The sequence below is a fragment of the Camelus ferus genome, chromosome 3, assembly GCF_009834535.1.
Source record: "Camelus ferus isolate YT-003-E chromosome 3, BCGSAC_Cfer_1.0, whole genome shotgun sequence".
Classification (NCBI taxonomy): Eukaryota; Metazoa; Chordata; class Mammalia; order Artiodactyla; family Camelidae; genus Camelus; species Camelus ferus.
This window is the reverse complement of record NC_045698.1, coordinates 21,975,702-21,988,440: the sequence shown is the minus strand read 5'-3', so window position 1 is coordinate 21,988,440 and position 12,739 is coordinate 21,975,702. Positions and strand designations below refer to the sequence as shown.

At 40.7% G+C, this 12,739-nt stretch overlaps 1 protein-coding gene across 6 annotated transcripts in view; it reads left to right on the top strand.

Annotated features, from left to right (window-relative positions):
* The window catches only part of DROSHA (drosha ribonuclease III), a 104,228-nt gene that overhangs the window by 64,497 nt on the left and 26,992 nt on the right, over positions 1–12,739 (top strand). For all 6 annotated transcript variants that reach the window (XM_032470559.1, XM_032470551.1, XM_032470555.1 and 3 more), the window contains 3 exons: positions 7,466–7,525; positions 8,791–8,890; positions 12,059–12,161. In XM_032470559.1, coding sequence (XP_032326450.1) covers positions 7,466–7,525; positions 8,791–8,890; positions 12,059–12,161 — 263 coding nt within the window. The remainder of the gene's footprint in view (positions 1–7,465; positions 7,526–8,790; positions 8,891–12,058; positions 12,162–12,739) is intronic.

The following is a 12,739-nucleotide window of genomic DNA, read 5'->3' as shown; positions in this document are numbered from 1 at the left end:
CCCACTTGATCATGGTATATAATCCTCTTTATATGCTATAAATTTAGTTTGCTAGTATTGTGTTGAGGATTTTTATGTCTCTCTTCATAAGTGATATTGGTCTGTAGTTGTCCTCTCCTGTGATTCTTTGTCTGGTTTCATGGTTAGGATACTACTGGCCTTATATAATGGGTTGGGAAACTTTATATGTTAGCTTTCCTTATTTTATTTCCTGATTTTAAAAGATACTGTCATATATTAATGTTCTCTGTTCTGTATGGCCTTGAGCCCCTGGCAAATCTGGGAAGGAAGTGGGCCAGGTCTATATAAACTATATAAACTGGAAAACTGAATAGAAAGAAATGCCTACTGGCTGATGAGGCTCTGAAGTTGCTTCTCTGAAGGCTCGTCTCTGTGTGAAATACAACACGCTCTATTTTGAAAGCCAGTAGAGGAGATTGCTTGAGGTCGGCTGTCTTTTTAAAATAGGGCATTGAAAAGTGGACTAGCTGGGCTTGCCCCTCCTGGGATCCAGACATAGGTGGATGAAAGATGGGTAGACTAGGGTGAGAAGTGATGGAGACTCAAGACAGCTGCTGCAGCAGCTGGCTGGCCGCCACAGCCAGGAGAGTGCCCGGCCAAGCCAACACAGCTTCCTTTTCTACCTTTGTCCTCATACGTCACCTCTCTTTTCAAATAGGCTTGCCTTGAGGTTGCTCTCTTTTGAGGTTATCATGAACCAAAACTGTCTTTCCTCTTCAATCAAGAGGAAGAGGAAAGGCAGGAGGCAACTTTATAATTCCAGTTTGAAGATGATCACACACCTCACTACTGTGTTCTTTGAGAGTCTCAGATCAGAAAAGAACTGTCTAATTAGAGGAGCCTTAATCACACCCTCAGGGATAGTGTGGCCATGGTTTCATTTTACTCTGCTATATTGTGGAGTCTCCAGATGGCCAGTTCTGTATTTTAATAAGTGGAACCCTGGGTCCCCTGCAGCCCCTTCAGCAAGGCTGCACACGCCGCAGATACGTCCTTTTCAATGATGAAAGCATGAGTTTAAGTGATCTCTGTCTTGTCTACCCCAACCACAGTTGTTGGTATGTAAATTATATCTTTTGATAGCATTGTTTAAACCTCATGGTTCATGTTTTCTTTTGCTCTGTTACAAAGAGCATTCTTACCATTGTAAGGGAATGATCACTGAGAAACCGTGTTCTTTCTGAATTTACCATTTTGAAGATGACAGCATTGATAGAGAATAAATAAATGACCTCCCTTGCCCTTTGACTTTTGTCCTCTGCTGCTTGTGCTGAGAGTCTCTTGCTGTGTGTCTGATCTTTTTGCTGATGCAGAGTCGACCACAAAGTTTCTGTTCCGAAAGAGCCCCCTAGCCGTGGCGGCCTAGGCTGGAAGCTGCTTGGCTGCTAGGGTCTGGTAGCCCCGGCCGTGCACAGCCTGGGAGCAGTACTGAAGAGATGCTTCAGACAGATTTAACTCAACAGAAATTTATTCAGTGCCTTTTGAGTTTGAGGCAGTTTGTTAGCATTTTTAAGGAAATCCAAAGGCAAGTAGGACAAAGCTCTCACTCACCAGGAGGTGTGACTCCCTGAGGTGGGTGCCATAAACGTAAATAACTTAATATGAGGGAGACTGCAAAGTGCTTCAGTGAAGGTCAAAACCAAAACATATACACCAGACTGCTGTGGGGCCAAGGAGAGCTGTGGTGGTTGTTTAGGCATTATAGGTCAGTTATATACTGTGCTCTTGAATAATTGAGTTCACTTGAAATGATTTGCCCTCTCCCCTGTTTGTTTCTTAGTTTGCCATTACAAAGTGGGATGCAGTAGTCTCTGCTGCTTGGAAGTGTTTGTATATCTTTGAAATGAACACTATCAAGTGTCACTGGTTGTATCTCCCAAGCAAGCTTGCTCAGAATTTTAGGCTTGAAAAAAGAAAAGCCAGCATGCTAGTGGATTATCTGGGGAATGTGTGTCTGACACTGAAAGTGCAGGAGCAGGACAGGGTCGGGGAGAGGGCCGAGAGGAGAGGCTCTTGTTGGAATTCTTCTCCTGGTCCTCCTGAAAACACCTTGTCCCAGCCCTGCCCCTCCTGCAGTACAATTAGTACCGCATTCTGCCGGGCCTCCCTTCAGATGCCACTGTAGGCAGCCATCTTGCTATTTATGGAGCAGTTTCTCTAGTTCTGAGCTGTAACCTGCTTGAAAGCTTTCTGTGACATCTTGTCAGCTACTGAATAGGTCTGAATGTCCTCACCTGGCGATCCCAGCCCCCATGACTTGGCCCCAGGTCACTTTTCTAGGCAGATCACTCTTCCCTGCATCTGTCTTAATAGACTTAAGGTGCCGTCAAGTGGACCCTCTCCCTTCCCTGAATACCACGGTCATTGGACAGATACCTGTGAAATATCCTGTAACCCTGTGACATCCTGCCCAGATTCCCTGGGCATTTGTTTTATGGTTCATGTTCTGTTTCTCCCATGCATTTTAATTGTGTTGTAGTCTGATTTTTTTTTTCTTTTTTACTGTGAGCATTTTGAAAGTCTTTGGTCCTATCCCCCCCCCCTTTTTTTCCTTTTTCAACTAGTGCCTTTCATAAAGCAGAGGCTCTGTAAATAAGTATTAAAGGAAAGAATGTCATTCATGACATTACTTTTATTCCAGGTTATTTATCTGTTGACTAGAAATAGGGAAATGGGGGTATTAGGAAGGGCGATGGTCAGAGCCATCAGCAAAGGGTTAAATGGCTGGTTACTGTTTTAACACATTGATCGCCCACTGTGGATGTGGTGCCCCTGAGGAAACACAGCTGTCACCCAGATTTGGGTGATGCGGTGATCAATGTGTTAATCTGATTTGGGGTCAGCTAGGATTTACAAAAAGGCATGAAGTCTTAAAAATAAAAAATAAGAATCTGTCTGCCTATCAAAACTACAAAATAATTAACTTTTTGATGGCATCATTTCAAGTGAATATGCCACCCATAATTTTAAAAAGTGTCACCACTTATGCACATAAATCTCAGTTGTATTGTTATATTAAACTCATGAAAATTGTAATGAAATGTTACCAACAGAGACGATCTCTGAAGGATTAGGCATTTGGTGGCATTCAGGTAATCCATGTTATCATTGTCAGTAAGACCTTTGGCAAAGAGGGCCAGGAGACTGTAAATGTGAGAGCATCAAGCAGCCTTGTTTTGTTTTGTTTTGATTGGTAGAATCATTACTAGATATAATGTGTGAGAATCTATTGGACCAACAGAGAAACACATATGGACTGCTTAATATCTGTTATTTAAGGAGATGGTAGGTTCAAAGTACATTTTCAATCAGTTATACATAAGTATTTTGCCTTTAAAACACAATAACAGCATGCTTTGAATATATCTGAATTCTACTGAGTGAATCCACTGATTAAATGCTTCAGGTTAAATCCTAGAGATACTTAACTTGGGATCCATGGGTCCAGTTGGGTCTGAGATCTAGCAGCTCTCCTTCTCCCAAGTGTTCCTGAGTTGGTTGGAAGCTTCAAGTGGCCTGCAAGGCCCTTCTAGCTCTGCTCCACCTGTTGCCACTTGAGGCTTGGAATGAATGCAGAAGTGAGAAAATGTTGTCTATCCCTTTAGTCTAGCAGTTACCCTTGGACTTGGCCCATCCCTTGGTGGTTTTCTAGGGAGTAAATGACAACTTACAGTAATTACTGTTACAGGGAGACTGTTGTATTATTAAGTGCTTTGAATTCCTCAGACAAAATGTGCTGTATAAATGTTACAGTTAATCTAGATTTCGTAATGCCTCTGTTGATTCAGTTCTTAAAAACAAATGGAATGTTTACTGCTCAGTAAACATCTCATCTTGGAGCTTGCTAGTATTTAAACGGGGTAATTAAAGAATGTATAAACAATAGAAGAAGGAACAAAAGATTTGCTACTGCAGTCAACAGGGACCAGCACCTCCCTCTGTCCACTTTTCCAGATAAACCACTGGGTTGGGAATTGTCCAGTGTAATAATAAACTAAAGTGCTATTTAATCCCCATTTTTGTTTGTGGCTTATTGCCAGAGTTTAGTCATAATGTAGATACAGAAAAACATATGCTGGATAGAGGCAAATTATTTAATGGATAACAGACTTACTATTGAATAAGCCTGTTTAGAACTGTGACCTTGTATTTTAACACACTGAATAATAGTCTACCTTTGTGATTATTAAAATCCTAGACATAGTTCCTGTCTCCCTGAAAGTTTATAAAAGAAATTGAAATTTATACCAGTATGATTTCAGTCAAAATAGTATGTGACTCAAAGCAGCTATTATTCTTTGACTAGTTGTCTTATTATTCTTCAGTTAAGCATTGGACAGCCCAAATACGGTTTGGCTCTACCTCAGACCCCTGCCAGGGTTTCTTTCCTTCCACATTAAGTAGATTTTCCTGTATAGTACCTTGAGCTATTGGGAAGAAAATAAAGTCTTTCCCACAGAAAATGCTTTTTTATTTTACTGGCTTGTGGGAAAGAATAGGATAATATTAAGTTCTTTCATTTTAAAAACTCCCCCTTTCTTTTGTAGTTTCTATCATCTTGCAGGACAACAGCCTATTAGGTTTCATGAAGTTAAATTAGCAAGAGTGCTTAGAGGTTAACGTCATCTCATCATTAAATAGTGCCTCTCTTTCTTGGTGCTTTCTTCAAGAAAGATGACAGATGCTTCTGGAGTTCTGCTGTATCTGACAGAAAGCAAAATCACAATACGGATTAGCTTCTATAAGATTTTTGTTTTCACATGTAATAGTTTATATTCTACCATGGAACTTTTTAGTCACTCTTGGCTAGTGGACTAACAACAGCAACAAAAAATGTCCTAAAATCTAGTATGTATTTGGTAAGAATAATAAAAATACATTTTACGACCTAATGCTTATTTTCTTTCTTTCTTCCTTCTTCTTCTTCTTCTTCTTCTTCTTCCTCTTCCTCCTCTTCTTCCTCCTCCTCTTCTTCTTCGTAAACTGTTATTAGGTTGTGCATTCACTGGCATAGCAATAAATTATTTTCTCTTGCTATTTTTTTTCATTTCCCATTATTGGTTATTAACTGCTTGCCAGAATGCCTTTTTCACATAAATTGAACTAAGAGTTCAGAATCGCTTCTTTATTTATTGTTCAGATATTTCCAATTTTCTCCTATTACATTTATTTTTCTTTTAAAATTCCAAAATATGGAGTAATGGTAGACTAGAAGAATAAACCTACGTGTGAAATATGTGAAATAAAGTAAAATGAACTCAAATTACCAAGCAGTTGATTTGGTAGCTGAGTCATTTAATTTGCAAATGTTTTCTATTTTCTACATATACTGAAACTTTAGGGAAACTTTAAATATGGAAACTGTACTGGTACAATGAAACAAAGAACAATGAAGGTAGTATATAATTTTTTCATAAATTGAGTGATAAACATTTAAGTCACGTGGATGGTAGGGTTTAGCCAGCATTCCCGAGAGCTCCCGGAGTGAGGGCAGGCCTCCCAGCTGACCTTAAGAACAAGAGATCTGAGAGGGGAACACAGGAGGGAGAAGAAATGGCGTACGTCTGGGTCAGTGTGGAGGCTGGTCCACTTGGAGCTCTAAATTGCTGTTGAACAGAGATAAAATGGGTTGGTACGGTGGGACTAGATAAAGAATGACCTTCAGAGCCAGACAGATTTAGACCTGATGGTCAGCTGTGGAATTTCTTGAGAAGATGAGAGTTGGAGTCAGGGAGGTGAGCTCTACTCGGGCCCAGGCTGCCCTTTGACCTCTTTGCTCAGGTCTCAGGGGCTTGAGTGCCCTCCTTCCCTCCTTACCATTGTCACCATCCTTTCTGGCTTCCTCCCATTACACATCCCCTGGCCCTCATATTTTGTGTTTGTGGCTAGGACTCAACAAGCACCCAGGCTCTTCTTTTGTGTGGCTTTAGACTCCTCATGTCAGAGTCAGGTTTGTCTCCACTTCACAGAGCTGGCCCTTCCGTGGCCTCAGCGATTTCCTCGTGATGTCAGGGCTCTCTTCTTATCTTGCTGAATCTATTTCTTTATTGAAACATGTTCTTCTCTTTGGCTAGAGGCTAACGCTGGCTGCCTCTTCCCCCCACCCCCCACCCCCGGCCAGTCCTTCTCCATTGCAGGCTTCCCTTCTGCTTGACTTCAACCATGACCCTTCCCTGGGCTCAGTTCTGGACCCCTTTTCTAGCTGCATTCTCTCCCTGAGTAGTGCCATCCAATTTCAGCACCTGGAATCCTGTCTCCATATTGACCACTCCTAAAGATTTGTTTCCATCGTCATCCTTGCCTGTTGAAGAATAGGTTAATATAGCCAGTGTTTTGCCAGATCTCTCCATTGGGGTGTTTTATAAACATTTCACAGTTAACATGTCTAAAATGCAACTCTTGCTTCTTCCCACGCCTGTTCCACTCTGGGTCTTCCCCTGGCAGTAACTGGCATCACTTTTCACTCAGCAGTATGAGCTAAAATCTGGACTTTGGCCTTCATTCTTTTCTTCCAGTTAGCTCCCCAGTGCCAATTATCAGCAACTCTTTTCTGCTGTATCTTTAAAATGTCTCCCGAATCTGCTACTGCTCCCCTCTTCCACCATCACCTCTCCAGCCTAAACTTCCTTCGTGTTTCATTGAGACCACGGCACACCAGATGGGAGAAACAGCCTTTGAGATGTGCATTCATCATATAATGAAGATGTAAATAAAATGTGATCTCCACGCTGAGAGGGAAGGTGTTGATTTTGATGAGGGACTCAGGTGGGGATTCATCGGGAGCTGACATTTTGCTAGACCTCGAGGATTGAGTAGGTTTTCAGTGTAGTTCAGTGCCCGAGGAGAGCGGCAGGCCCCCCAGGGTGGTGGAGAGCTGGGCCTGAGCAGAGGCACTGGATGTTTTAGGGGATGCCCTTCTCAGAGAGGACCAGGCAGTTTTGGAACAGAAGCCTGCACATAGGTGGGAGAGGATGATGAGACTGAAGAGGTAGGCCGGGCTGATTTTGAAGGGTTTTAGATGCTAGAGGTTACATTTAGAGCTTGGAGTGTGGACCATGGGAAGCTAGAACATCATACCAAAGCTGATTTTTCCTTGTTCTCTCCCTGAGAATGCATTCTCCTTTCTCTCTTCCATTTGATAGCAGTGTGGAAAGATTCAGTTGTTAGAGTGATATCTCCTGGCCTTAAATCTGACTCCGGGGCATGGAGCCCCAGAGTGGAAAGCCTGAACCCCATAGTATGAGGAAATGCTACCCACTAGCCCCGTTCCCACCAGGCAGCCCCTGTACCTCCCGCTAAGGCCATTCGTGCTGCTGATTATGAGGAGTAAGGTAGGGTGTTTTGATTACTGAAGGAGCTAACCCTCAGTGTCCTTTTCTCTGAGAAGAGAGGGAGAGAATGTAAATGTGTGCTATTTTAAGGGATCTTTTTAATTCTCCTGTAGGATTAATCACAATGAGCGGTTGGAGTTCCTGGGTGATGCTGTTGTTGAATTTCTGACCAGGTAAGTCGGCTTTTCTGCTGTTCCCCAGTAATTGCATTTTATAGTTAACACACTTCATACATTGCCTTCTTTGTAATTAGCCAAATAAGGCCTTGAAACACCATGTTTTTGGTCTCATCTGTAGAGCTTAAAAGCCACATGTCTGTGGCTCTTGCCCTGATAACTTGCACTCACTGATGCTGTAACGAGCAAGATTACAAGATGAAAGGCTAGTGTCTCTGTCTTGTCAAGTTTATGTTCAAGTTGCTACAGCCACGAGAGATCAGCTTGTCTTGGTCTCGATGCTTCAGAGCTTATATTCAATTTGTAGAGAAAGGGATGATATTTTAAAATGTCATTTCATTTTCTGGGATTTGTCTTTGATCCCTTTCTCACTCTTTTTGAACTCAAGGGAAGTAAAGCTTACACGAATTTTAATGACCAGATTTTGGTGTGTGTGTGTGTATTTATATGTTTTCTCCCCAGAGGTGTTTTGGGTTCCTTAATTTGGAGGTAAGGGGAGGAAAGTACATTTCGTTTTTTCAGTAGTTTCAAAATTTCTCTTTTAAAGGGAGACAACACATGTTTCTCTTGAAACTATCTTGAGCTATTTTTATTCTCTTTAGGTCATTTCTTTTCCCAAGAAGGAAATAATAAGGCAAAGGGGCTGTATTCTAAGCTTGTTCTCACTGGACACAACAGGACCTAATACAATAGGATCAACAGTGGATGTTAGAAACCAGTGTGAGAGTTAGGAGAGCACAGTTACTGTTGTGGCCCGAACTGGTTTCCCGTTGGCCTTCGTCCCAGTTCCCATAATTTCCTGATCAGCCCCGTTAGGCTTATCCTTAGGGCACAGCCCTGGTTCTGTCTGTCCTTGTGAGGACTGTGCCACCACGGCTGCCCTGCTTTTCAGGGGCCCTCGTAACCGCCCCAGGCAGAGCTCTGTGTCCAGGCTCAGTTGTCAGGTGTTAGATAGGTTTGCCCTCAGCAGTGTGTGGGCTGCTCAGGTCTTTGTTGTCATCATATTTCAGAGAAATCTTTTAACAGAAACAAATGTGCACACATGAGTAAATGGTGTTTCTTGGGCTTTAGCACGTTCAGATTTTCTGTGCTTACTATTTCACTTTCAAAGACTTTTCATCAAATCCTTCAGTTTAGTTCAATTCAGCTGGTATATGTTGCCCAGATAGTATGTGCCAGGCCTGTTCTGGGGACTCTAAACCACCGACAGAATGCTGTGATGTGTATTTGTGTATGTGCCTTTTTTTTTTTTTCTTTTGCAGTGTCCATTTGTACTACTTGTTTCCCAGTCTGGAAGAGGGAGGACTAGCAACCTATCGGACTGCCATCGTTCAGAACCAGCACCTCGCCATGCTGGCGAAGGTATATCAGATCTCTGGAGCAGTTGTAGTGCAGTCTGACTTTCTCTCCTTCAGTCCATGCATAATTTTGCATTTGAATTAGTAACTCTTTAGGGTGTATTAAGGGTTTAATATTTTATAGACGAAGAAGGATTTTTTTTGTTTGTTTGAGTTTTAAGGATTCAGGCTTATTAGTTCTGTTACCTTAGTGAGTTTCACCGGCATCTAATGAACTCCATGGCGAGGTAACTTGATAACAGAAGAGGAAAAATTTGACAGATGTACGTGAACAGAGTTGAACATTTGGGGGAAAGGAACAGAGCAAAAGAAATGAAATATTTTGTATTTTCCCTTTGTGTAATATGTCTGTATTACAATTGTTTCTAATTTACTTTAACAAGCCAAATTACAGCTTTGAATAGAATACTCCAGGCCATTGATACCCACAGGGGATGCTTTACAGATCTTTGAGAATCGCCCCAAATCACAAATCCTATTAATTAAGATTTAGGATTTAGGCTTACTTAGCTGGATGACTAACAGAACCTTTTCTGGATTTAGATTTGTGGTAGGTACGCTACTCACATGACTTCATTTGCTGCTCCTCTCTCTGTGCAGTGTCTCATTATAGTAAATCATAGCAGATAGAAATGGGCACTTGCATCGGCTGTCAGGATACCAGTCCACCCCAGTCCTCTTAATAGCAGGGGGACCATGGACTAACTGTTATTCTCTTTGCCAAACCTCTGCTCTCTCATCTGTAAAATGGTGATGGTGTTAGCACCTGCCACACAGGATGGTTGTGAGAATTAAATGAGATTATCATTTGAGTTTTAATGATTCAGTTTATAAAGTGCGTGGCATGATGCCTATTCATAGTAATCACATAAACATATGAATAAATTAGCAGAAATTTGTTGTTTTTATTGCTGCTTCCACTTATAAATTATATTTATAAATCACTACATTTTGTAGACCTATGGGTTTATTCAGTAGTAGGGGGAACTGTGGCTGTTAAATTCCCAAACATCAGTGATTCACTAAAAAAGCTTTTGTGATTTTTGCTTTAACTAATTTCTGTTTTTTTCTTCATTTTGATATAAATGTTGGAATTTGGTAGAAAAGACTAGATAAAACCCATTGAAGTTTTATGACTAACTTCTTAACTTGAACTTGCCAAGATATTAATTACATTCAAAATGTGGTTAATTTTATCCCAGGGTTTCTGTGTTAGCAAAACTGCACTGCTCTGTTTTATGTAATGTCTTTGTCATAGCTACAGTGGTAGGTTTTGACCCAGCTTTGATGACCTTTGAGAACATGAATAATGATACCTGAAGCAAAAACTATAGGCAACAGAAGTGCTAACTTGGTTTTAGCAGCCTCACAATGAATGAAATTCCACAAGTTTATATAAAACTGTTTCAATGTTTAGTTGATCTAATTGTCAAGATGCTTCCTGATTGTTCATAGAAATATCCAATAAGTAGATTATTATTAATGAGTAGATTGTCAGCTTGCCCCCATCATTGTTTTCCTTTCAGTTTCAGATAAAATGGAATTGCATGATTATTTTTCAAACAATTGTAGGGAGGATATTTACAAAATGTAGGAAACTACCATAGGATGAAAATGGAAGCTGTTACGTAACATACTGGGTGCTGGACAGAGCTGTGAGTTTGTTATGATGGTGGCAGCCAGTTTCTCCCCTCAGGGGTTTCTCTGTGATCTTCCTCTACCCCAAACCCTGACGTTCCCGTAGTACTCAACACCCATCTGTTCCAGCAGAAGGCAGTGGTGATCTTGCCCTTCTTCTGTCTAGACCAGTGGTTCTTAACCATTTGGGAGGAGGGGACTTGATGGAGGAGGATTACTGACTCCTTTGGGAAGCTAATGAAAGATCTAAGTCAGCTCTCCAGAAAATGAGCATTTTAATACATGCACAGTTGAATAGCACTCTCCTTTTTAAAAGTTCCACTAATGCCTACATGAACAAATAATATGAGAAGTTAAACAATTCATAGCATTCCAGATAGTTGTTTATAATATAAAAATATGGCTTGCAGTCTGCTCTCAAGCAGGGCTCCAGAGATAGCAAACAATTGGATTTTCCCAGTGAAGTTGTGAAACAAATGAAATTTACATATTCTAGTATAAACTCTTGTGCTTGGGGATCAATTTTTTTAAAATGAGGTACTTTCTGCTGTTGTATTTGTGGTAGTCAAAACTCTCATTTATTTTATACTCATGAATTCCTAGCAATACAAAATACTGATAGCATATATGTCCATTCATACTGTATCTAGTTCTAAAAGGACTTGAATTGATTTGTATATTATAATACAATAGGACAAGAAATAAGTAGGTACTGAACTCAAAATAAAGAGAAAAATGGATAAGACATTAAAATGAAGCCAGAGGTAAAGTTAGTATATGTAGATAATATTCGTTAAGTCCTACACAATTTCTAGAACTGGGCCACAAATTTCTCTCTAAACTTGTCTGAGGCTGAATAAAAAAATAAAACATAATTCATTACAAACAATATTCCCAGAGCTCTTAAGATAATTCCAACCTATTGCTCAGAAGATCTCACTGAGGCTCAGAAGATCTCACTGAGCCTCAGAAAGATGAGTATGGAAACCTCATAAAGGGGAGATAAATACAAAGATATAGGGCCCCCCAAATCCTTATTAAACAAAAAAAAGATTTATCTAGAGATATAAGACATTTTTAAGTCTTCTGAGGGTTCCTCATTTACTCTACTACATAAAAATCTATTACATATGGTACAAACACCATCAGTACCACATAACTGGTGTCAAAGAGGTTAACTTTGGGTTGAGTTTGTATCTCCCTAGACATACTGGGTGAACCCAAGGGCATGGTCTTATAGCAGAGTCTTGGTCCAGCTTAGGCTAATGTCTGTTCTGAACTTGCAACTGGACAACTCAGATCTGATCAGTTCTGAACCCACGTGAACCATCAGAGTTCATAGAAGCTTGCTTGGGGAAAAGTTGAAGTTTGTCCGAGCTGAACCATATGTGAGGATTCGTAGTGAATGGTAGACTAAACTTCTTAATATACTGACATAAGGCCCTTTAATTTGTAACCATAACCCCTAGGAGATGCTCTTATTACAGTTATGATTTTACCAATTTTTTTCTTTTTGTCGTTTTGAATTTTGTAGAAACTTGAACTGGATCGATTTATGCTTTATGCTCATGGACCCGACCTTTGCAGAGAATCAGACCTTCGACATGCAATGGCTAATTGTTTTGAAGCATTAATAGGTAATTTCTCTTTTTATAATCTAGTTCTTTGTATGTCTAAAGTGGAGAATGCATAAAATTCAATGTGGCGACTTGGGACATAATGAAGTCCCCAGTGTAACAGCCACCTCCTCGTACAGTGGCTGTTGTTCCCCCAGAGCAGTGGCCATACTTTCCTCTCTTGCATTCCTTGTGCTGGGCGGAAATGGAGTCTCATGTCACACACATATGTAGTACATGCTGAACTGAATTGAAGTGAGTTAATACGGAGTGGAGATGGAGTACTTGCCAGATTTGATTCAGGATCGCATACATACATAAACAGTAACTACGTTGCTCGAGAGGCCCTAGTACTGTTTTTGATCACGTTTTAAACTGTTCACAAGACTTTCTGACTGAAACGTCTTAAAGACACTGCACACTGAAGATCCCAGGGCCTGGGCCTGTATAGCCAGCATTTACTCACTTGAAACAGGACTGGTGCAGACTCTTTACTTCCTCGCTCAGATACTTTACTTCTCCGGTTTCTTTTTTACTGTAACTTGAATATAACTACCTGTTTGTACGGGAAAGTTAGGCAGAGTTAATTAACTGGTGAT